This window comes from Rattus rattus, chromosome 9 (genome assembly GCF_011064425.1).
Source record: "Rattus rattus isolate New Zealand chromosome 9, Rrattus_CSIRO_v1, whole genome shotgun sequence".
Taxonomy (NCBI): Eukaryota; Metazoa; Chordata; class Mammalia; order Rodentia; family Muridae; genus Rattus; species Rattus rattus.
This window is the reverse complement of record NC_046162.1, coordinates 31,847,293-31,873,155: the sequence shown is the minus strand read 5'-3', so window position 1 is coordinate 31,873,155 and position 25,863 is coordinate 31,847,293. Positions and strand designations below refer to the sequence as shown.

The 25,863-nt window shown below is 45.8% G+C and overlaps 1 protein-coding gene across 1 annotated transcript; it reads left to right on the top strand.

Moving 5' to 3' along the window:
* Nucleotides 1-9,919: 9,919 nt before the first annotated feature.
* Btnl9 (butyrophilin like 9) lies at nucleotides 9,920-24,232 on the top strand. The gene is made up of 9 exons (XM_032913776.1): nucleotides 9,920-10,025; nucleotides 11,961-12,308; nucleotides 13,794-14,075; nucleotides 16,573-16,701; nucleotides 17,511-17,543; nucleotides 18,882-18,902; nucleotides 19,108-19,134; nucleotides 22,672-22,698; nucleotides 23,616-24,232. The coding sequence occupies exons 1-9, from the start codon at nucleotides 9,920-9,922 to the stop codon at nucleotides 24,230-24,232; spliced, it is 1,590 nt and encodes a 529-aa protein (XP_032769667.1).
* Nucleotides 24,233-25,863: the final 1,631 nt, after the last annotated feature.

The window sequence follows — 25,863 nt, the reverse complement described above, 5'->3', positions numbered from 1 at the left end:
CTTTGTACAGGGCAATAAGAATGGATTAATTTGCATTTTTCTACATGCTGACCTCCACTTAAACCAGCACCATTTGTTGAAAATGCTACCTTTTCTACACTGGATGGTTTTAGCTCCTTTGTCAAAGATCAGTGACCATAGGTGTGTGGGTTCATTTCTGGGTCTTCAATTCTATTCCACTGGTCTGTCTGTCTCTGTACCAATACCATGCAGTTTTTATCACTATTGCTCTGTAATACTGTTTGAGTTCAGGGATAGCGATTTCACCTGAAGTTCTTTTACTGTTGAGGCTATTTTTACTACCCTGCTTTTTTTTGTTATTCCAAATGAATTTGAAAATTGCTAGTTATTTTTGTTGTTAGTGGCGGAATTATGTTTTGTGGCTCTCTTCTTTTGGGTTTGTTGCAAAAAGATTGCTTTCTTGCTTTTTCCTTATGTTGGAGTTTTCCATATATTATCCTTTGTAGTGCTGGATTTGTGGAAAGATACTGTATGAATTCGGTTTTGTCATGAAATATCTTGGTTTCTCCATCTATGTTAATTGAGAGTTTTTGCTGGATATAGTAGCCTGGGCTGGCATTTGTGTTCTCTTAGTGTCTGTATGACATCTGCCCACAATCTTCTAGCTTTCATAGTCTCTGGTGAGAAGTCTGGTATGATTCTGATAGGTCTGCCTTTATATGTTACTTGACCTTTTTCCCTTACTGCTTTTAATATGCATTCTTTGTTTTGTGCATTTGGTGTTTTGACTACTATATGATGGGAGGATTTTCTTTTCTGGTCCAATCTATTTGAAGTTCTGTAGGCTTCTTGTATGTTTATGGGCTTCTCTTTCTTTAGGTTAGGGAAGTTTTCTTCTATAATTTTGTTGAAGATATTTAATATCCCTTTAAATTGGGAATGTTCACTCTTTTCTATACCTATTATCCTTAGGTTTGATCTTCTCATTGAGTCCTGGATTTCCAGTATGTTTTAGGCTAGGAGCTTTTTTCCATTTTCCATTATCTTTGATAGTTGTGTCGATGTTTTCTATGGTATCTTCTGCCCCTGAGATCCTCTCTTCCAGCTCTTGTATTCTGTTAGTGATGCTTGCTTCTATGACTCCTGATCTCTTTCCTAGGTTTTCTATCTCCAGCGTTGTCTCCCTTTGTTATTTCTTTATTTTTTTCTATTTCCATTTTTAGATCCTGGATGGTTTTGTTAAATTACTTCAGCTGTTTGGTTGTGTTTTCCTATAATTCTTTAAGGAATTTTTGTGTTTCCTCTTTAAGGGCTTCTACTTGTTTACCTGTGTTGTCCTATATTTCTTTAGGGATTTATTTATGTCCATCTTAAAGTCCTCTATCATCATCATGAGTTGTGATTTTTAAATACAATTCTTGCTTTTCTGGTGTGTTGGGATATCTAGTATTTTCTTTGGTGAGAGAACTGGGCTCTGGTGATGCCAAGTAGTCTTGGTTTCTATTGCTTAGGTTCGTGTACTTACCTCTTGCTATCTGGTTATGTCTGGTGTTAGCTGGTCTTGCTGTCTCTGACAGTGGCTTGACCCTCCTGTAAGCCTGTGGGTCAGCACTCCTGGAGACTAGCTTTCTCCCAGTTGGGTAAGGAGAGCTGTGGGATTGGGTCAGCTCTGGGCTCTCATAGAAACTTGAACGATCCTGTTCCAGACTCCTCCTCAATTCCTGTGTCCATAGGGCTCCAGGCAGGTTCCTCTTGGGCCAGGAAATGTGAGCAGACTTGGTGGTCTTCCCTGTGCTCTCAGGATTGTCCACACTTCTGAGAGTCCAGCTTTCTCCCCTACAGGATTGGGGTACAGAGAGCTTTGGGACTGTCAGCTCTGGGCACAGATGGAAACCGGAAGGATCCTGTCCCAGACTACTTCTGGGTTCCTGGGTTCTGAGGGTTCCAGGCGGGTCCCTCGGATCAGAAGTGATGCTCTTATCTTTGTTCATTGTCAGCTTGTCAGTCCAGAATCCTAATGCCTTTTGTCAGGTGCAGTAAAAGGCACCCCTGTAATAGGAGACAGCATAACATTGTTTTGCCATGTTAAAGATTGCCTTTACTCTTTGGGACCAATTGTCTGGACGAAAAAATGTTATATAAACATTGAATCTTATGAATGGAAGATAATGTGAAGGGACTAATCTAATTGATCAGCCCAGGTGTAATAATATGGATTGTAGAATAATTCAGGGCTCTTTAGAAAGCTCTGTTAATGGAAATCATAGTTGTATAAAGATGAAAAATGGAATGTCTGATGTATTGCTTACCAAAGTTGATATTGTTGTATAATAACACTATCTGTCACCAGTGGTTTAGAAAATAAACTCTGGCTTCATTTGGTGACTGACAGTCAACAAGCTTAATCTTTTTGCATCAGAGGTGACCCGTCTATTCCTGGGCTCTTTAAAGTATATATATATATATATATATATATATATATATATTGCATAAGAGTTACTCATATGCATTCGAATCCCCCTGCACCAGTGTCAGGTCCCATCAATACTGTTTGTTTATCTCTGCTTATTGTAATTCCACCTCTAGTTGTACCCTTCTCTCTGGCAAACAACTGCCTTTGGAATGGATCTGAGTGTGTGTGTGTGTGTGTGTGTGTGTGTGTGTGTGTGCGCGCGCGCGTGCAAATGCTACACATACTACTTTTCTTGTGAGTTAAATGGTGTTATGTGGGATAGGCCATCTTTACAATTGACCAATAGAATTAAGAGGCCTCCTCCAACACCAAGTTGTGATGATTCTTTGCATCTATTGGACCCTGTAATGGCTGCATCTACTGCAGCTTTCTTATTACCAATCCCAGGAATGATTAGTGGAATACAAAGAGAGTGGTCTGTACATTTAGTAAAACTACCAATATTATAGCAATAATTTTAGCAGAAATTAACCCAGAGATGGTTGAATTGGAAGCCATGGTTTTATAAAATGGAGCTACTACAGAAAATTTGTTGCTGAAGCACAATTTTGGTTGCCAACAATTTCCTGACACATGTTGCTTTAATATGTTAAATTTCTCTTGTATTACAGAAGGCCAAATTCACGATTTGCATAAAGAGATAAAAGCAAACAACCCTGAGATTTCACCTCACACCAGTGAGAATGGCTAAGATCAAAAACTCAGGTGACAGCAAATGCTGGCGAGGATGCGGAGAAAGAGGAACACTCCTCCATTGTTGGTGGGGTTGCAGACTGGTACAACCATTCTGGAAATCAGTCTGGAGGTTCCTCAGAAAATTGGACATTGAACTGCCTGAGGATCCAGCTATACCTCTCTTGGGCATATATACCCAAAAGATGCCCCAACATATAAAAAAACACGTGCTCCACTATGTTCATCGCAGCCTTTATTTATAATAGCCAGAAGCTGGAAAGAACCCAGATGCCCTTCAACAGAGGAATGGATACAGAAAATGTGGTACATCTACACAATGGAATATTACTCAGCTATCAAAACAACGACTTTATGAAATTAAGGGCAAATGGTTGGAACTGGAAAATATCATCCTGAGTGAGCTAACCCCAATCACAGAAAGACATACATGGTATGCACTCACTGATAAGTGGCTATTAGCCCAAATGCTTGAATTACCCTAGATGCCTAGAACAAATGAAACTCAAGATGGATGATCAAAATGTGAAGGCTTCACCCTTCTTTAAAAGGGGAACAAGAATACCCTTGGCAGGGAAGAGAGGCAAAAGATTAAAACAGAGACTGAAGGAACACCCATTCAGAGCCTGCCCCACATGTGGCCCATACATATACAGCCACCCAATTAGACAAGATGGATGAAGCAAAGAAGTGCAGACCGATTGGAGCCGGATGTAGATCGATCCTGAGAGACACAGCCAGAATACAGCAAATACAGAGGCGAATGCCAGCAGCAAACCACTGAACTGAGAACAGGACCCCCGTTGAAGGAATCAGAGAAAGAACTGGAAGAGCTTGAAGGGGCTTGAGACCCCATATGTACAACAATGCCAAGCAACCAGAGCTTCCAGGGACTAAGCCACTACCTAAAGACTATACATGGACTGACTCTGGACTCTGACCTCATAGGTAGCAATGAATATCCTAGTAAGAGCACCAGTGGAAGGGGAAGCCCTGGGTCCTGCTAATACTGAACCCCCAGTGAACTAGACTGTCAGGGGAGGCGGCAATGGGGGAGGGGGGAGGGGAACACCCATAAGGAAGGGGAGGAGGGAACGGGATGTTTGCCCGGAAACCGGGAAAGGGAATAACACTCGAAATGTATATAAGAAATACTCAAGTTAATAATAATAATAATAATAATAATAATAATAATAATAAAAAATAAAAAAAAAAAAAAAAAAAAGTAAAAAAAAAAAGGTAAAAAAAAAAGAGATAAAAGCTCTTAAGTGACCTCTGAACACCCATCATGTTGAGATGGCTTTCCCCTTTCCTCAGTCCTCTGTTAACTATTCTTATAATTATTTTATGCTTGCCTGTATTAGTTATACTAGCCATGAAGGCAATGCACTCAACCTTGCCCTCTATTACAACCATAGTTTTCCTTTAAAAAAATAAGAAGGGGGAGATACAGATGCACAGGGCTCCTTGTGCTCACAGATAAGCACCAGGGGAACCTGGAATGTTAAACACAGGATTGACCCTTCAGAAGAAGAAACACATAACCCATTAGCTGCCCAGGAGGCTGGGAGCAGACATAGTTAATTGGCTGAGACCCCACGGGGTCCTCCCCGAGACTCTTATCATAAAACTTGTCTTTTCTCAGTCAATCTATGGAGTCTATTTTTGTGGAAGGCATCACATGCACCTTAGACAGATTTCATCGCAGTCACATTTATTTATGTGCTGGGCAGACATATGCCTAAAATAAACTACTTGGGGAGTAAAACTCCCAAGAAGTTTAAACCAGTAACTGGCTGCTTAGTTGTGTTGAACCAAACTGCCTTCTTGTGTCCTGTGGATGGATACCCTGTTGGCTGTGATGGTCTCAGAGACCCCGTGCATGAAGACTGAGAAGAAAGAGGCATGCCCATTGGAAGAGGTCAAGTCCAACCATTGGGCAGGAACTCGGAGCAGGATCTTGGGAAAGAGTGCTGATGGATAGGAAAGACACCTATAGGATGTCATGCTCATGAGCAGAGGGTGTAGTGGACAGCTTTGCCCCCCTGCTTGGTGGGAGATTAGTGGGTGAGAATGCAGAGAGAGAGAGAGAGAGAGAGAGAGAGAGAGGGAGAGAGAGAGAGAGAGGGAGGAGTGGGAAAGCAAGAGTGAGGGTGAAGGCTAAATGACTGGAGAGACTTAAAAGAGGAAGGACACACTTCATATAACCAACTCAAGAGAAGAGTGGATTCTCCATCTCTAGCGGCCTCTCTTCTATGCCTACTCAGCTCTATGTAGAGTGCAGCTTCACTAAAGAAATGCTTGTACCCCACTCTTTCCAAGCTGTGTATGAGCACTGTTGTAAGTCTGCTTGTGGCGATGTTCCCAGATGATTCCCAAGCAGGTGTTTCCCTGCAGAGAGGGATACGATGGGTTAAGTAGGAGCTGGGCGCACAAGCACTTCCCAACTTCTAATGGAGATTGCAGTCTGTCTCAGTGTGACTGGAGAAGGTAGCAAAAGGGGCTGGACACATCCAACCTCCCTGGATATCCATCTTCATCCAAAAATCCTAGGCCGGTATTATTCTTCTGCTCTCGGCCCCTGCAGATGCAGCCTGTTCTGATGAAGTTCCTGGGCACCTTTGGCCTCTTTTTAAGACCCTGGAAGGACATTTTCTATGGAAACTTAGCTTGAGATCTTTTTCCACAGGGACGGGATGTGACGGAGACTTCCTCGTTTTGTTCTATCTATCTGGGTTTTTATAACAAAGGGCAGAACCAATAGCTTATGTCCTAAGATGGAAGGTGGGTGAGTAATTCTGTCACCAGTGAGCCGCATCCCCTTCCTGAACTCAGCTGCCAGCCCACGTCTAATGCATCTTAGCATCAGGGCCTAGCACTTCACAATCACCCCCTTTAGAGGGAAGTGAGATTGCCAGCATCCCTCTAACACTTGGATCTTCTGCTGTTACCTGAAAGGTATGTGGCTCCTTTGCAATACCTGTATGAAACTTCTAGAAACAGAAAGCAGAAAAAGACAGAGACCCTAGGAGAAGCATCTCATAGATGCAAGCTCTTATCCCCCAATTCTGGTGGTTTCATGGACGTATTTTGGGTCTCTTAGGGGAGATGCCCGTTCAGGCTTGCCTCTGAGGAGGCAAGGGTCTGATGCATCCTTTCCCCCTTTACGGTTCATGCTTTTGGGACTCTCATCGTAAAGTGACTCAGTCCTTGGAGACTCTGAGGGTGGAAATCCCTTTATAGACTGAGTAAAATCACACCAGCGCAAGCTAGCACGCAGTAGAGGGCACTGGAGTGGGATAAGGGAAGGAAGTGCGGAAGTCTCATTTGCCCTTTGTAGTTTATGGAGATAGCAGCAAGATGAACCATACCAACTGTGGTTTGCAAAACAGTGCAACACAGCGGATGTGAGAGATGTACTGCAGTGTGCACGAGCTCTTTAGCCTTCGTATCGTCAGAAAGGAGCATCCCGGGGATCACAGCAGAGCAGAGAGAACGCGGTCCCCCACCAGGACAACTTAGCTCGGTCTGAGGCCTCTTCACCGAGGTCTCCAGCCCCCCACCATCACCGCACCCCAATTCAGCATATCTAGCTTCCCCCTTTCTCCAACCAGTCCTCTCCACCTGAATCAGACTCTGGAGCCCTCGGCACAAAAGGGGGAAACTAGAAAGTGTTTCTCCTTGAGGGGAAACTACAGGAAGGATCAGAGCCTTTAACTGAAGGAAAGGTGGAGAAGAGACCCTGAGGCAGTGGTGGGGAGCAGTGTGGTGTGCAGCGCACAAAGTCACTTTAGGAAACTCTCTTCTAGTCCCTTCAGGAAGTTTCCAGACTTCCAATTACAGGCTTTCCAGCAGACACCCCTGAGTATTGAACAAACACTGAAGACCCCTAACTCCCGTCCAAGAGGCTGGTGACAAAGTCTTGGGGGGCACTTTGGCTTAAGTTTTCTTTCTTTTTCTTTGGCAGTAAAATTTAAATTCATCGGTTGATTGGTCTCGTACCTGGATAGCTTGTGACCTAGTTTCTTCTTTAGTGCGGGGTGTGCACGGCACTGCCTGGGCTGGGCGCTCCCTAACAGCATTATGGTTTCGAGTTATTGATGCAAATCAAATCGGAAGCTAGACCTGACCCAGCACAGCTGGGGCGAGGGTGGAGGAGAGGAAACAGGTGCTGCAAACAGCAGCTGAGGTAGAAACCTCATTCTGCCACCTCTAGCTGAGTATGAAGGTGTCCTATATGCCTCAGCTTCCGTACCTACAATTTGGGCTTATTGATTAAAGTAATAATACTGATGTGAGTGTTAGATAAAGAAGTGTTTATGTTTATTGCTGTGGGCAAATATATAGAGAGAGAGAGAGAGAGAGAGAGAGAGAGAGAGAGAGAGAGAGAGAGAGAGAATCTCTTCTAGTCCTTTCAGGAAGTTTCCAGACTACTGGCTTCCAATTAAAGGCAATGCAATAGATACCCCTGAATACTGAACAGACACTAAGTACCAGTGACTCCTGTCTGTGAAGACACTGGTGGTGAATTTATCACTACCTTTACCAATGAGCCCAAATTACAAGTAGGGAAACTGAGGCATGTGGGACACTTTCACACATAGCTACAGGTGGCAGAGTGAAGCTTCTACCTTAGTGTGTGTGTTCACGTATGTGCCTTGTATTTTAACCTTTCCCCCCATAACTTCTGTGATAACAACCACATGTTTATATATCACAACAGAGAAAGACTACAGAGAACTGTGGGTCCTCTAGCAATTCTGGAACCCACTACCCCATGTGCTTGCCCCTTGGAAAAGAACTGTTCCTCTAGCATGACCAGAGCTACCACTTAACACAGTTGACTAAGCCCTCACATTGTAGCTCACCCAAAATGGACCACTGCACGTGCCCTAGGCCTTGCTTTGCAAGGTCCTATCTGGGTTGTGGTGTGCCCAGTGCGACTTTCCTCTCTTGGGTCTCTAAGTTGTGTCTGGTCATCAGACCAAGGCACAAAAAGGAAGGGAAGGCAACGAGGTAAGTGACAAACACAGTCAGCGTAGCTTCCATGCTTTGCTGCCACTTGGCAGAGCTGTCCACACACACACACACACACACACACACACACACACACACACACACACACACACACACACACTTCTGTCATCAGCCACAAAGACAAGGGGTCTTACTGTTCCTTCAGAGCTTTTACCTCTGCTCAGGAGGTAAATGAAGTTGGCTCCGGAGGAGAATGAGCCCTCCTCCCTCTAAAGAGAGCAACTGAAACACAGATGGGATGGCCCTGACGTGCTCCTCTGTCCTCTCTCTGCAATCCCTGAGCCTGAGCTCCAAAGCTCCAAGATGTGGTCCATTCATTTTTCAGACCATTGCTCTCCTCACACCCTATGCTGTGTTCCCACCAGTCTGAGTCTCTCTAGCCCCAAGGTCGCCCTGAGAAGCCCTCATCAACCTTCCCACATCTGCTCTGACTGTTTTCCTACTGTGCAATCCCACGTCTTTGTCTATGGTTTTGCAGAGCATGTGGCTAGGGCTCAGCAGGAGCAAAAGCTATTCAAGGGCCACTAAACAATGGTGACGATGGTGGCAAAAGACAGAGTAGACATGCGAGTTGGACTGGAGTAAAAATTCACTGAGTATCCCACCCCCAGAGGAACTATGGTGGTGGGATGAACTGTTTCTGAAAGAAAGTGGCAAAATGATGTTTTGAAAGTGGAGAGAGAGGAGAGGTGGCGAGTTTTATTTATAGAGTATTTCTTTATTTCTATGTTTGAGACAGAGTCTGGCTAGCTAGCCCAGGCTGGCTTCACACTCATGATCCCTTTGCTTCAGCCTTCTGCATGCTGGGATTTTAGGCGTGCATTGTCACATGTAATTTAAACAGCATCTTGTCAACAAATAGGAGGTTTAACTTTTCCCTTCCATTGCTCAGGCACAAAGACTGAGGCTCAGCTCACCCAGCTACAAATTCTGCCGCCTTAAGTCCTACACCTAATGAAGATGTGGAGAGACTGTGCCTCCCGAGATGCTCTGATCACATCAGACTCCCTGGCTGCTAGACGTAGATGCTAGCACAGAGCATAGTAGGAACTTAGAGCTAGAGGAGTCTGCATTTTCTGGACCACAAGACAAAGAAGGGATTGCCAGATGGCATCCCTCCACCAGCTGGGCCTGAAGATGTGATAAGCGTGAGAACAGGGACTTATCCTTGAGAAGATCAGAATAGATGAAATTGACCTAGAATGTCCCAAAAGTTGGCGGGCAGCCATCATACATACCCTGCTTTGGAAAAAACAGCTCTCTCTTCCTCTGTTTTATGAACCCGACGTTCCAGGACAAAGAAACATGTACACCAGTGGTATGTGAAGGGGAGGAAGGGAGATCAAGCTTCATTTTGAGATTCTTCCTAGATTACCCATTCTCTGGGGAGCGTCACTAACCCAGAGAGGGTGACACTGAGCCCCTACACAATGTATGGCTCCATTCCTGAGTCTAAACAATACTCGGCTTCCTCTGGGACCCTTCTGCCCTGTCCGCCCACGGTACCATGAGTTCCAGCAAACCCAACGGTAACAACACCACCTGGTAAAATTAGAAGCAGTTCTTACATCCTGTCATAGTTTAAGAGAAGCTATGGGCCTGATGTGGAACTCCAGCTAATAATAAAATAACAATAAATAATAGGATACAATAAATAACTTAGACAACAGCCAATCTCAGAGCCTCTGGGTGAAGGGTCACTGCCCACATTACCCGCGTGTTTAATCTTTTCTAGGTAGCCCTCACCGCTGACAGATGGCAGATTTCTCAGTATTGCTGGGGTTTCTGAAGCAAACACCTTGGTGCCTCACCATCTTCTTCACCTACCTTCTCTTCCTTCAGTTGTGGGAGGTGAACTCAGGTAGTGTATTTGATCTGCAGCCATAGCCAGCCTACCCAGGTAGAATATGAGCACCCACACTCTGCCCCTAACTCTGCTGGGTGCCCCCTAGGAAAGGACCCTCATAGTACAGCACACTATATACATACATACATAATACAGACCACACTAATTGCTAAAATGCAAAAGGATTCCCATGCAGGGTTTTCGATTTGTTTTTGTTCAGTTGGTTTACTTTTTATTTGTTTTTGTAACTTTTTGTTGGTTTGTTTTTGAAACAGGTTCTTGCTAGGCAGCCTAGGGTGGCCTGGAACTCTCAATACTCTTTCAGCCTCCTCAGTTCTGGGACATATACCAACCAGTACAGTTACATACAAACCAGTACGGTTATATACCAACCAGTACGGTTATATACCAACCAGTACTGTTATATATTTTCACTGCTTCTATACCAGTTGTTAAAACCTTGGAAAGCCCTGCAAAGTACATGTTCCCTGGGAAGACAATAGATGTGGAGCAGAGGGAGAAAGACAGAGACACAGAGAGACAGGGAGACAGAGAGAAACAGAGACAGAGAAACAGAGACAGAGGGTGAGAGAAGGATAGTCGTTGTTCTCAGGTGTATGAGAAGGACGGTTGACGAGACCCTGGAGAGGGAACGTGGTAAGAAGGATGACTGGATTGCCTGGGATTCATCCAGGAGGTAAAAAAGGTTTTTTTCCAAAATGACGCAAAGCAAGAAAACTCCATGATCTACAGGCAAAGTGAAGGATAAGGAAGGAGACGTAGGATGCTTGTGTTTGGGGAAGAAGTGTTAGCTGAAGTTGGGAAGAAGGAAGCTGACTAAGGATAGCAGAGACACCACCTGGAGGCACCAGAAAAGAAAACCAACGATCAAGTGAAAGAGCTTGACAGGTCTCTCAACAGCAGAGGTCAGAGGCATTTAAATACTAAAGTACACAGAAGCCGTACAGATGTACTCTGTGGATAAATACTGGGAAGACTGCCGGCCCTGACTAGTTTTATTGTCAGATTGACACAAGTCGGAGATATCTGTGCAGTGGGAAGCACACTTGGGAAATGCCTCTTTACGACTGACTTGCATGCAAGCCTGTGGCATTTTAAATTAGTGACTGATTCTGGTCTCCGAATGGAGGCGTGGGTTTGTATCCCACTTCTGACACAGCTCTTTTTGAATGAATGAATGAATGAATGAATGAATGAAATAAATAAATAAATAAATAAGTGACTGAAATGGAAGGGCCCAGTCTATTGTGCGTATACATCCTGGGCCCACCGTCCTGAGGTATATAAGAAAGCAGGCTGAAGATTCCATGAAGAACAAAGACAGTAGGCAGCACGCCTCTGTGGTCTTTGCCTCAGTTCCTGCCTCCAGGGCCTTGCCTTGAGTTCCTGCCTTGACTTATCTGTAAGATGAGACCTTTCCTTCTCAGGTTGCTTTTGATCATGGTGTTTATCCCAGCAATGGAAACTCTACTAAGACATAGACAAAACAAGACTTTCCAGTCTCACTGCCCAGAAAGCACCACCATCAGCTAAATGGTTTCCCTCTTTCAAGATCTTTCTTGGTGGGCTTATGCAGATCAGCAATTCTATATCATAGGCATAAATTTTGTTAGTAACACGCATTGCATTTAGCATGCTGCTCTGCCCGTATTCACACAGCGTCCCAAAAAGCATCTACTCTTGATAGATTCAAACCAATAACTAGTCCAGCCCTGTTGTAATGTGTGTACATAGACAGGCATTTTAACCGACTTTTTTTCATGACAATCTCTTCTCCAGGAGAACACACAAATTGTTGTCGGACAGCATCTCATCTTTGTCATTTGAATGGTTTGCTGTAGATTTCTGATCTACAAAGAGAAGTGATTTAAAAAAAAATTATGTTTAAAGTGGATTGATCTTGGCCATTGTTTTGGATTGTTCTCCTAGACGAGGTCTGGGTGCTGGGCCCTGAAGAGTCCATTTTGGCCCGCGTCGGGGAAGCGGTGGAGTTCCCATGTCGCTTGTCATCATACCAGGACGCAGGCTACATGGAAATCCTCTGGTTTCGGACCCAGGTCTCCAACGTGGTGTACCTGTACCAGGAGCCACAGGGACGTTCAAACCCACAGATGGCGCAGTTCCGAAACAGGACCTTATTTGAAGCTTATGACATTGGCGAGGGCAGCGTGAACCTGCATATCCTTAGCGTGGTTCCCTCTGATGAGGGTCGATATGGGTGCCGCTTTCTTTCCCACAACTTCTCTGGTGAAGCCACGTGGGAGCTGGAAGTAGCAGGTAAGTTCTCGAGTCAGCCAGGAGCAGGAGACAGAGAAAAGGATCGGACTGGAATTGCAGAGAGAAACTCTGCAATCGAAAACAAACAGCAAACGCAGTGTGTTAAAACATTGAGTGTGGCATGAAGGGATACTTCAGAGGTCTAGTGCCTGTCCTGCACACACAGGGTGTGGCTCGATCCTCAATGCCAGGGGTTGGAGGTGGGGTGGGAGAAGCTTTTAAAAAGATTTAAAAAAACAACAACAACGACGACGACGACGATGACAACAAATCCGTATGCAGTAAATAAAAAGGAAAAAGGTTCATTAAAATATTGAATGACTTTAAAACATCTGGAAAGATAGTTTTAGACCACAATGACAAAGTGAATTAAAGTGACATAAAGGTACAATAGGCGTTTGTGTAAGATCAGTATTTGTAGTGTTACATAGAATTCCAAGAGCACTGAAGCTTCCTAAATACCAACACACAGGAGCTGAATGTGGTCCGTCAGCACCGTCCACATTCTGAAGCTTGGAAAAACAGGCTCCTTACCATCACCCAGAATGCCCAGAGCCTGTTATGTCTCGATGAACAGGTGTGCAGCGATTCCTAGAATCCATTAACAAGAGGGGAAGAAACAAAGAAATTTGAGGATGTATATTTTTGCACACAATTAATAGGGGAATATTGTAGAAAAACCTGTAAGAAATACAAGCTAGAAGCTAATAGAAATTTATTACCTAAGTAGTGAGACATAAGATGAAGGCCTGGGGCTTTCCTGATATGTATTTTATATATCATTATTATTAAACAACATTAATCTTTTATTGTTTTTGATTGAAGTAGAATTACATCTCTTACTCCCTTCTTTTCTCTCTAAAACCCTTTTCAGATACCCTTCCTCAAACCCCTCACTCTCAAGGTGATAGCTTCTTTTTCTTTGAGTATTATTGTTACATACATGCAGCCTTAAAATCATATATGTTCCAACAACAAAATGGACTCAAGTTATATATATATATATATATACACACACACACACACACACACATATGTGTGTGTGTGTGTGTGTGTGTGTGTGTGTGTGTGTGTGGTAGGGTGTTACCTACACGAACAAGAGCTGGGTTTGACTCCTAGCACATAAATTGATAGATAAGACAAATGATAGGTAGCTATATAACAGGATTACATATGCCATAGGTATTTGAGATCTAGTGAGAATTGACAGAGGATAATCTACTGGAGTTCTGGGTGAGACGATTCTTCATTGTAGTGGGATCATTTACTGCACAATATAACTACATGCACATAACCCCTCCCCCCTAAATATTTCCTAATGTCCCTACCTAATCTAAACTGCCTTTGGCAGTTCACAGTTGGAGGGCTCATATACACGATAAGAGCAGTCACAGTTCTTGACATCCTATGGTGACCTCAGATGGTGAACAGTGGCAGGAACTTTATGCCTGGCGAGCCTGATTTTTCTCACTCCTGCTTTCTCAGGATTGGGCTCAGACCCACACATCTCCCTCGAAGGCTTCAATGGAGAAGGCATTCAGTTGCAATGCAGTTCCAGTGGCTGGTACCCCAAGCCCAAGGTCCAGTGGACAGGCCACCAGGGTCAGTGCCTTTCTCCAGAGTCTGAAGACATCACCCAGAATGCCCAGGGCCTGTTCAGTCTGGAGACATCTGTGATTGTCCGAGGAGGGACTCATAGCAATGTGTCTTGTATAATCCAGAACCCCTTGCTGCCCCAGAAGAAAGAGTTCGTGATCCAGATTGCAGGTCAGTAGGCACTGCCTCACGTTTGTCTTTCTAACCATCCAAAGCTCCATGTTGATTGGCCCAGAGGTCATCTATACAACAATGCATGGCTTAGCAATGTCTGCCTCTGTTTACTATACTTCTAAAGTTTAAAAATATTTATCTGTAGTAGATCATTACCTTTGAATAATTAGATTACACAAACACAAAATTATGAAGTTGACACATGTTTCTGCAGAGTCCTGCTCTGACTTTGTCTTCATCTCGTCATCACTGGCCCCTCTGGGAGCCGCCCTGGGCTATGGGCAGCATCAAACTGCATCCTACCTTTGGGGCTTGTCTTGGGGTTTCACTGCTGTGAAAAGACACCATGAGCAAGGCAACTCTTATAAAGAAAAGCATTTAATTGTGTCAGGCTTACAGTCCCAGAGGTTCAGTCCATATCATCACGCCAGGAAGCACGGTGGAACACAGGGTTTGGAAAGGTACCTGGATAGGCGGGCAGCAGGAAGAGAGAGAGATACTGGGATTGGCTTGAACTTCTGAAACCTCAAAGCCCACCCTCAGTGACACACTTCCTTCAAAAAGTCACATCTCCATGATGCCACTTCCTATGAGCCTATGAGAGCCATTTTCTTTTTTTAATTGTTTTTTTTATTCTTCTGTCATTTATTACAACCCAACTGCAGTCTCCCCCCATCTACACACATAGCCCCTCCCTCTCTCTCCCCTCATCCACTCCTTCTCTGTTTCCCTTCAGAAAGGGGCAGGCCTTCCATGGACATCAACCAAACATGGCATATAAAGTTGCAGTAAGACTGGGCACCTCCCCTCAGTCTAAGGGTGGATGAGTCAACCCAGTGGAAAGAAAAGGGTCCCAAAAGCAGGCAAAAGAGTCAGAGACATCTCCCACCATCACTATTAGGAATCACACAAGGAGACCAAGCTACACAACCATAATATATTGCAGAGAGCTTAGACCAATCCCATGCAGGCTCCCTGTTGGCAGTTTAGTCTCTGGGGGTGTCTATGAGCCTAGGTTAGTTGTTTCTGTGGGTTTTCTTGTGGTGTCCTTGACCCCTCTGGCTCCTACAGTCCTTCCTCCCCTCTTTCAGGGCACTTCCCAAGCTCCACCTAATGTCTGGCTGTGGCCCTCTGCCTCTGTTTCCATCCGTTGCTGGTGGAGCCTCTCTGGTGACGATTATGCTGGGCTCCAGTAAAGTACCATTAGGAATCGTCTCATGGACTTTTTTTCTTTGCTGGTCATGTTTGGTTCTATCCAGATGTCTAGGGCTATCCAGCCTCTGGTTTCTGGCCCTCCAGATAGTGTCAGGCATGGGCTCCCTCTTGTGGCATGGGTCTCAAGCTGGACCAGTCATGGGTCAGCCACTCCACCAATTTCTGCAGCACATTTACCACAGCACATCTTGTAGGCAGGACAAATTGTAGATCAAAGGTTTTGAGGTTGGGTTGATGTTGGGGAGCCATTTTCATTTAGACTAGCACAGGGTAGTTGCTGCTGTGACCAAGTAGCTGTTGGCTTTGTTGGGGATTCCTCCAGTGGTGTGAAAACTGAGACAAATGCCAGGAAGCAAGTGACAGTCAAGTTGAATACCTCACCGGTTTCCAAAAGCAAAACACTTCGGATGCTGGACCCCTTCAAGTGTAGGATCAGAGCTGGAAAAGTGGAGTTTGTGGTTGCCCAGTTGTAAGTGGTGGGAGGTGAAGGTCATACCAGTGCTGTGGCATCTGAACCCACTGGGAGAGACCAGAGACTTAGATTCAGTTCGAATGCAGATTAAATGACTTTATTCTTACTGCTTACAGAAGGACGACAGTCAAAGAGCATGCTGTGTGGAAGGGGGGATTAAGACGGGTTATTTAAAGGCGGACATCAGAAAGTTATGTGTTATAGCCATCCATGGAATCCACAGCTGGGCAGGAAAATTAGTTTGCCTCCCTCCGTTGTTTCTGACTTTTCCTCTATATAGTAATAAAACGGCCACTGCATACCCCAAGCCCATTTTCCCAATCTTATCTCCCCTGCCGTCCACCAGCATCTCCCAGGCATCACAGGGCAAAAGGTCAATGGCACTTAAGGGACCCCTTGCTCCACATTAAGTCTCTTTAGTCATCACAGGGGACCTGTGTAAATCATTACTCAGGTCTGAGCATGCTAATAATTGGGATAGAGCAGTTCATTTAGGGGCAAGCAAAATCACAGCGCCATCAGGACAGCTGTCACATCCTCAAGCCATCCTTTCTCTTTAATTCACAGCCTTCCCTTCCCCCACCCTAGTGAGTTCAGCCCTTGCACTTGATCCTACCTGGAGTGCAGGCTGCACAGCTTGCGTTTGTGTTCGGTTCATATTTGGCTACAGAGGCTCCCACTGAAAGGTGTAACTGGCTACGGTAAGGTCACTCAAGATGTCACGATGTGAGGTCCAAGATAATCTTGCTTCAGTGGTTAGTAAAGCCTAAGTCAAGACAAGTAACACCATGTGGCACGTTTTTCCAGATGTCTTCCTACCCAGAACATCACCCTGGAAGAAAGCGTTCGTGGGAACCCTGGTGGTCTTGCCACTCAGTCTGGTCGCCCTCGCGGTGCTGGCACTGCGGTACTTTTACAAGCAGCGGCGCTTTCAAGGTATGAGTCAGGCTGTGAAGCTGGTTTTGCTTCATAGTCTAGGTAGGGGTCTGGATGGGGTGCATTTTCCCTGCCAGTTAAAGAACTAAAAGGTATAGGTGTGTGTGTGTGTGTGTGTGTGTGTGTGTGTGTGTGTGTGTGTGTGTGTGTGTATGCGTGCGCGCGCGTGCGCGTGAAAAGCACAAGCAGCAGGGAAACCTCAAGTATCACAGAGTCAACAATTTGAAAGGGGCGTTTTTATTGCGATGAGGAAACATACACATCAAACAGATACACAGAGAAAAAGACTCTTTGGGAAGCTAAGGGTGATGAGAGACGCACTCGAAAACAGAAAAAAATCTGTCTCTTCTGAGGATAGGACTTTTAAATCCTCTGAAGAATCTTTCTCCCCTACTCTATGGCGGCTTGGTTTGAGGCCGGATGGGATGGTTGATTGGAACACAAAGGCTATGTGAAATGTCCTGACCAGGCCTTGAACGTGTAGAGCCAGCCCATCAGCCGGAGTCCAAAACTGCCAGGCCTTTTGTCTCAAGTCAGGTGGTTGAGGAAGAAGTCGGCCATCTTGGAAATTTGCCACCTTTATATTACCATCCCATGGCCACTCTTCCTGTCTGCCCACCAGGGAGTCTAACTGCTAGTCTCTCAATAGGAAAGGGTGGTGGAATGTGGGGGAGGAGAAGGGGGCGATGACTCATGGTGGGGAGGTGTGGAGGTACACCTTGGAAGAAGGCAACCCAATCTGTAGGAGAGCTTGAAAACCACAAGTGCAAGCCGGCTACTCAGCTTTTCCCATTCCTTCTTCCTTTCAGAAAACCGGGTGAAGCAGGGAGAGAAGGACCGAGGTAAGCCAGAGGTGGTGCCCTCTATCCCCACATCCCCAAGTTTCCAAGGCAAGACCTCAGTCTCGGAGGGGAGCATCTTGGACTAGCAGAGCAGAGAGAGAGAAGGACTGGGTTGAGTCTGTGTCCAGGCACCCAGGCTGGCTCCCCGATGCACAGGGCTGAGACTGCATACCTTTGGGGAGTGAGGTCGCCCCCGTGTTCATAATCTTTCCTGTCTGGTCTTTCCCCACTCTGAGAGCATCCTCTATTCTTTTTTGTCTCAAGAAAGACTAATTGCGCGGTTGGGTAAGTTCTGGGTTCCCCGCCACAGAGCAGGCTACAAGACAAGTATGCTTACCTGGTCACCCCTGCAGCAGAAAAGGGCAGTCAAAGTGACTAGGCCCCTTTAAGGGAGAGAAGGATGACACCCATCTGGTTCTCAGCCCATCTTTGCTTGCCCCTCCTCCCTCAGTCAGACTGAGGTGGGCTGCCTGTGGGTCCCAGCTCCATCCAACAGGAGAACATCGGCACACACGCTGCTGGAGTCTTCCCCCACTCATCTTCCTGGAATCCATCTTTCTCTTTCAACCCAAACGCCACTGTGAGGAATGACCCTTGAACTTGCACTGAAATGGGAGCACTCTGTTAAATTACTTTTCCTCTCATTGGAACACACCAACTTAAAGCCACTGAGGCACGGTGTGGTGTAGCAGACGGCTGTACAAAGGTAGGTGAGGAACCTGAGGACCTTGGGTCTCACTGCCTACCCTATCCTACCAAAACTCAAAACAAAAACAACAAACACAAAACCAAACCAAACCAAAGACCATTGCAATGAGTCATCAAGATGGCCGTCTGAATTACTATACCGATTGTTTTTAAAGAGGACAGCAGATGGAGAGGCCAGAGGACCATATTCTAGAGACACAGTCAGAGCCTTTACGTCTAGCCAGGAAAAAACAATCATGATGTCCTTCCAATCTTTAAATGAAGCATTCAGCAAATGACCCCAAGAGACGTAGGCTGTGCTCTGTGTCTGAGCTTATTCATGTTCCCCCTCCCCCACCACCATATGAGCACCAGGAACAGCTTTTGGTTTTAGAAAGAATAAACTCCTCTCCACCCAACTGGAGCCTAGGGGAGAAACCCTTTAGAGCCAAACCTGTTCCTCCCGGGCCCTGGTGCCTGTTGATTTCTTCCTCTGAAATGAAGAAAGGATAAAGGCTCCTGGAATACTGACTGGGGATGAGCCTCCTACCGGGCAGTGTGGCATCAAGGGTAGAGTAGCAGTGAGAAGTGACATGAGATTGAGTAATGTGTTTACATCAGAAGGTTGACCCTTCTCCATTTTGCTTGCAGAGAAACTTCAGACAGAGCTTGGTAAGTGTCCTTCACTCCAGAACCATCCCTTCCTATCTGCTTATTATGCCTGACTATCCATGTATCCTCTCCTTATCAACGAAGTATGACACACAGGCTGGAACTGTGCCAGCTGCATGGGTGGTGAGGGAAGGGGAATTAGGCCACTATGGGGAAAAATGTGGTGTCCTGACTTTCTAATTCCCCTTTTCCTTTGCTGCTTCAGACTGGAGAAGGTCCGAAGGCCAGGCTGGTGAGTAAAGCCCCTTTCTCTCCTACCGTTCCTCACTGGGCTCCCTGACTTCCATGATGGCGTCATATCTTTCTAAACCCACTGGAAACGGAACATGTCCATCACAGCCACGCAGCACAGGGCTGGGGGTTTGGATGGGCACCTTCTGCTCTGTAACTCACCGAGGCTTCCCCACTGTCTCCAGCCTGACAAACGATGGAAATTCCAAGCCTGGTTTCTAATGAATACCTATGGCTTCCATACCATTGTAAAGTAACACAAACAAGCAAGCAAACAAACCAAAAAGTGTAGGTCAAGCAGCCACTAAGCAGCTACTGTCTACTTGGCAACATCACACTCTGTCTGATGCTTCCACTTGCTCTGCTGTGCTTCCCGTATTGGATGCGCCTTGTACTTGGCAGAGGTCAGACCCACCATTCAATCGTATATTTATATTGTCCCAAGGCTACCTGTGAAAGAACATTGTTTCTAATCCTGGTTACTGAATGAAAACAAAGAAAGAAAAAGGAAAGGACATGAGTGTGTCCTAGGAATGGTGTAGGAGGAAGTTTATTATAGTTTAAAGGGAAAGTCCAGAGTGGACATGCCCCTGAGCCATGTGAAGAGAGTGGAGGGGGAGGAGAGGAGGGAAGCGAACAGGTGTAGCAGCCAGGAGGCCCAAAAGAGAACTGGGTACCAAAATATCTGGATTTTTAGGATATATAGGGAAGGGCAGCTGGGGGAAGGGCAGCCCAGCCTTTCTTTCTTGGCTTGAGAAGTTTAGGGTAAGGGGTGGGGTATGCCAGCCATACCCTGAAACAGATAAGGACTGAGGGATGCTGGGAGAACCTGGTGGCTAGGTCCACGTTGATCTGTTAGATAGGCAGTTCAGCCATTTGTTCCTGGTTTGAAACCTAACAGTTACACACCGCAGTCACCTCAATTTCCAACGCTCACCCTCAAACGTCCTGTGGATCTGGATGAGACATGCTCCGATATATTTAAATGCTTCTCTATATACATGAATGAGAATGAGGACATGGCCATTCCTGGGTACGGTTGAGGAGGTTTTTATTGTGCACGCGAGGGAGAACACAGCCAGAGGCAGCTCAAAGAATGCAGGCTGAGCGGGTCCAGCGCACCGACCTGAATCATGAGAGGAAAGCGGCGGGGTGGGAGCAAGAGAGGAGGAGGAGAAAGAAGGAACAGAAGAGAGGGAAAAATGGAAGAAGAGAGGTCCAGGAGCAGAGCCAAGAGCAAAACCAAGAGAAGAACCAAGTGTATAGCCAAAATGTCTGAACAATGTCAGGGGCAGAAGCTGGAGAGGTTAGGGTAGGGGGCAGAGTATGTCGTCTAGGATTGAGGGACCCTGGAGGCTAGCATAGACCTTGACATGCTAATAGGCACCACGGGCAGAGGTAAATGGAGGAGCCATTTGTCACTTTTGCCACATATAAGGAGAATGACTTCTTTTAGGAAGTATGAACTATCATCTTAAATCCCAGAGGGAATTCTGGATTTTGCCTAAATGCCAGACCTTGGGAAAAGTAATTTCCTGAAACCTGAAAACACCATAAGGGTCTGTATTCCTTCATAAGGCCAATGGTCTAATGTCTATTTTTTGTATATATTCTTGCAAACCTGGCTTTCTACTTTGTCACATGCATTATAGTTTCATTTTTATAACCATCACTCATAGCCTCATCCTGTGTGTCCCTTGCTTTCTACATGTATCGCTGCTTAAATTTCTACCCCATGTATGTTAGGTCTGCTTCTTCTTGCTGATTCGCCACTGCAAGCCACACTGAATAAGCCCAAAGTGTGTTGTGCTCTCACCCTGTTTCTCTAGGAAGTATAACCAGGAAGGGAGATTAGTATGCTGACTAGACAATAGTTTCCCAGAAAGCCATCTTCCTGCCATCAACAATGGTGGTGCTCTGTGCACCTGCATCCTGTGTGAGCTAAGTTTGCTGGCCCATAGAGATAGATGCTTTCTCATTCTTTTATTAGCATCTCTGGATGCTAAGGTTTTGAGCATTCCTATATCGTGTGTGTGTGTGTGTGTGTGTGTGTGTGTGTGTGTGTGTGTGTGTGCGCGCGCGCACGCATATGCGTGTGTGCATGCAATATATATCATATGATATATATCTATATGTCACTATAGATAAATATTAAATAATATGGATTCCTTTTGCTCCTGTGTTGCTTCCTGTTAGCCTTGTTCATACTCCCTTTATTAAAGAGAGATCATTACTTTTGATAAAGTTTAATTAATCAAAACTTGAACCTTATGGCTTATGCTCCTGAAATTTTGTTGAAGACTTTTGCTAGGGATGCCACAACAATATTGACTCATAATTTCTTTTATTAATGTATAGTGTATTTCTTGGCCTTCTATTAGTATCACATAATACCTGATACGGTACACTTGAAGTGACCAAAGGTTTACATGAGATCACAGTTTCAAAGGCAATTGATCCATGGTCACTTGGGCCTGTGGCAAGGCGGCACATTGCACAGCCAGTAGGGAGTCTGAGGTAGAGAAAGCTGCTTGCCACATGGTAGGGCAGGTAGCAGATTAAACAAGGGAAGGCCAGCATCTTGACACCCCCTGGATGGCCAGCAGACTTTCGTTTTGGCTGTCCCCCTTAAAGATTCCACATAGTGCAGAGCTGAGGACTAAGCCTTTAACTTGGGGCCATTGGAAAATGTTTCCTATCCAAACTGCAATGGCATGTTTCATGTGTCATTAATCCTACAGAACTCCTCGCACTCTGGGTGTGAGGTAAGAATGAGCCCACTGATTTGTCTGTGTGCACTGAACGAGTCTTCTTAGCGCCATTTAGCACATCAGCCATAATTTCCCCAAGGCGGTAAGGTTACCACTTCAGTGTATGTTCAGTCTAGATGGGCTTGTCCAAGGGTTCACCTTTCCTGCTTGTTTTCACTGTTATGGCCTGAAGAGCAATCTGGAAGTTCAGGTGTTCCTTCCCCATAGCTACTTCCCTTCTAAAGTTAATGAACCCTTAAAAATCCTCAAGTTGATTTAAATGAATGGTTTTAAATTCATAAGCAAACCAACATTGAACCAGCATTTTGCTAGAACTAAGGTATTCCGTGTAACAGCTGTCTGCCTTTAGAGTTCCACTGGCTCTTCTGATTGAGTCCCCTCTACCCCAGTGCTCTGGAAAAAAAAGTCTTCTATTGTTTTAGATCAACTCCTTGCAGAGGGAAGACTGGGCATCTAGAAGACAACTTAGGACAGAGTTCAGTTCAGCGGGGCCTCCAGGACTGAGCTTGGGCAGGCAGATAGGTTTCTTGTCCATGCTTTAGGGCACCCAGGTTCCTTACCCCTGTTGCATCTTCCCAATGTAGCTAGAGACTACACAGCACTTTGATAGAGCCCAGCACTGTTTAGACCCCTGCCTGGTCCAATCCAGAGGTGGAGATGAGGTCATTTAATTTGTGGGCAGCTCTTGAGCAAGGGAAGCCATCCTATGGGTCCCAAAGTTGCTGGCTGAACTCTCTGAGTCCCTTCTTCTCTCTCTTCGGTTTCAGAGTGGAGAGCAGCCCAGCAATATGCAGGTAAGTGTCTGGAGCTGCCACATGTGACTGGTGACAGACAGGTTGCGTTGGGTCTTGCACAGAAGGGGTGCAGGGGGAGCTGTCTCTAGAGGAACAGCTTTTCCAGGGGTCAAGTCCATATGCTGGAAATGAGCACGATACACATACAACATACAGCACACACTCATGTGTGTACACATATGCCACGACAGGGAGGCTGCTTCTAGAATCTTTTGCCGAAGAAAAGGCAGAATCTGAAAGGAACCTCTCAGATCATTTCAGAGAAGGGCCCCGCAGGCAGGCATGGTGATACACACCTGAAATCTAGCACTGGGAAGGAAGGCTGAGGTGCAGGATCGTGAGCCAAGATCAACCCAGGCTCTACAGGGAGACCTTGTCTCAAGAAATAGGTTGGTGCCCTCTAGTTTCTTAGCCATCAAATAGATGTGTTTTGGGCATGGGTGTTGGAGTGTAGGTCACTGGATGGTCCCTGTAGTTTTAAGAGTCCTAAAATGGCTGTGAAGCAGAGGCACAGCATAGCATTGATGTACAGCCTGGGTGGTGGAGACAGAGGAAATAAGAACCACAAGAACCTATCTCTTCATTCTCAAAACGTGGCTCCGTCATGGCTCTGTCCTCCAGAATCTACCTCATTTGGAACCTGAGAATAGGATGCAGGAAAGGAGTCGGCTTCAGGAGTGATCTCCATGATGCTCTGGGAAGAGGAGTGGTTGACAGAGTTGGTGGGTGGGAACGGGTGTGATCCCACCAGTTGTTCCAACTGGAGGAACTAGAAGTTTTCTGAGGAGGGGAGGAGAGGGGAAACAGAGGAGAGGAGAGAACAGGGGAGTGGAAGGGAGAGGAGAGGAATGGAGGGGGAAAGAAGGGGAGGTTTCCCAACCTTCCTCAGCAAGTACTAACTTTTTGCTTCTGCTCAGTGGATGTGACCTTGGATCCTGCCACAGCACACCCTAGCCTGGAGGTCTCCAACAACCGCAAGAGCGTGTCCTCCCGCCTGGGGGTGCCCAGTACCGCAGCCGGCGACCCGCAGCGGTTCTCAGAGCAGACATGTGTGCTAAGCCGGGAGCGCTTCTCTAGTGGTCGCCACTACTGGGAGGTGCACGTAGGCCGACGCAGCCGTTGGTTTTTGGGCGCCTGTCTGGAGTCCGTGGAGCGCTCAGGGCCTGCGCGCCTAAGCCCGGCGGCCGGTTACTGGGTGATGGGGTTGTGGAACCGCTGCGAGTACTTCGTGCTAGACCCGCATCGCGTGGCACTAGCGCTACGCGTGCCTCCCCGGAGGGTGGGCGTCCTGCTGGACTACGAGGCGGGGAAGCTGTCCTTCTTCAACGTGTCCGATGGCTCGCACATCTTCAGCTTCACCGACACTTTCTCCGGGACGCTCTGTGCCTACTTCAGGCCCCGAGCCCACGATGGCAGCGAACACCCTGATCCTATGACCATCTGCTCTTTGCCGGTTAGAGGACTACAGATCAACGAAGAGAACGACAATGACAACTGGCTACAGCCCTATGAGCCCTTGGACCCGGCCTGGTAATGAGGCACTGCCATGACCTCAAGGCCAGGTTCATGCATTGTTCTGAACTTCTGGACAGCGCTTTGCTCTTCTGCAGCCAAAGCATGCAGGGGGTTAGCAGAAAGGACAAAGAGACAAAAGCAGAAAGGACAAAGAGAGGGTCTATACAGACGCATGAATATAATTATCTTTAAATAGAAAAATGAGAGATCGTTTGTGTATATAGAAGGATTCTGGAGTGTGCAGTGTAGGAAATGAGAAAGAAATAAGAATTATCCGTTAATTTGTGTATAGTTTTGTATGACGCGCGCGCACGTGCGTGCATGCGTGCGTGTGTGTGTAATTTTGTGTATTCTGAAAAGGTCTAGAGGTAATGACATTTCATAAGCAGTGAGTTCACCCATGGCTCAGATCTGAATACAGCTTGTAGCAACTTCCTTGATCATAAATGTGGCGATTTGCACGTGGAAATCAGTAATGGCAGTGACGTGGCTGGGATGGGGTCAGTGGTGGAGTGCTTGCCTAACTTGAGGGATAGCACACATCTTCAACTTCGACACTTCCCCAGAGAAGTGCATTAGATTCCCAGCCCAGCAGATGTGTGGGATACAGATGGCAAGAATGCAGTGATACTCTGAAAACATACATACAAGTCGCATCGCACAGACTGAGCAGGTGATATTTAGCAATATATATGTATGTACATATACATTAATTTTAAAAGGCCAAGAATTTGAAAGAGAGCTAGAATTGATACAAAGGAGAATTTGGGGTGAGGAAAAGGAAGGGAGAAATTATATAATTTCATTATAATCTCATAAAATTAAAAAAAATAAAAAATGCAGTAATAGGCAATAACTAAAACCCAAATACAAAAGTCCACGCTAACACTGTATTTTTTTTCTTTTTTCTTTTTCACGGGAATCTTTAAAAATAAGTGAAACCTGTCTAATAGAGAATGGAAAGGGTAAGATGGAAAAGCTATTAGCTTTACATCAGGGAAATAATTGGTATAGACCAAAAAACAAACAAACAAAACAATGGCTGTTTTACACTAGCTCACCAGGCAGAGTCTGTTGTAAAGCAAGATGGCTCCACAGTCTTTAGTAGCACTCTTACACATTCCTTAAAATAGTGGAACTAGAAACATGACTAAGAAAAGACAAAGTCTATGAAGTGATTCCTGATGATACTTGTAGTCCAGAGCCTAGTATAACCATCATCAGAGAGGCTCATCCAGCAATTGATGGGAGCAGATGCAGAGATCACAGCTAAACATTAGGGGAAGCACAGGAAATCCCCTGGAAGAGGGGGAGGAAGGTTTAGAGAAGCCAGAGGGGTCAAGGACACTGTAAGAACATAGCCCACGGAATCGACTAAGCAGGCCTTAGAGGGGTTCTTGGAGGCTGAAGAGACTATCAGGGAGACTGCATGGGTCTGACCTAGGTCCTCTGCCTACATTTTATGGATGTGTCGCTTGGTGTTCTTGTGAGGATCCTAACAGTGGGAGCAGTGGCTGTCTCTGGTTCTTTTGCCTACTTTTGAGACCTTTTTGCTCTTACTGGGTTGCCTTGTCCAGCCTTGACATGAAGGGAGGTGCCTGGTCTCATGGCAGCTTATTTTGCCATGTTTGGTTGATATCGTTGGGAGAA

Excerpts from the sequence above, each read along its gene's own strand:
- Btnl9 (XM_032913776.1), top strand. The coding sequence starts at position 9,920 with ATGGCAGATTTCTCAGTATTGCTGGGGTTTCTGAAGCAAACACCTTGG. Across the intron at positions 14,076-16,572 it reads GTTCGTGATCCAGATTGCAG|ATGTCTTCCTACCCAGAACA; the intron begins GTCAGTAGGCAC and ends ACGTTTTTCCAG. Across the intron at positions 18,903-19,107 it reads GAAACTTCAGACAGAGCTTG|ACTGGAGAAGGTCCGAAGGC; the intron begins GTAAGTGTCCTT and ends TTGCTGCTTCAG.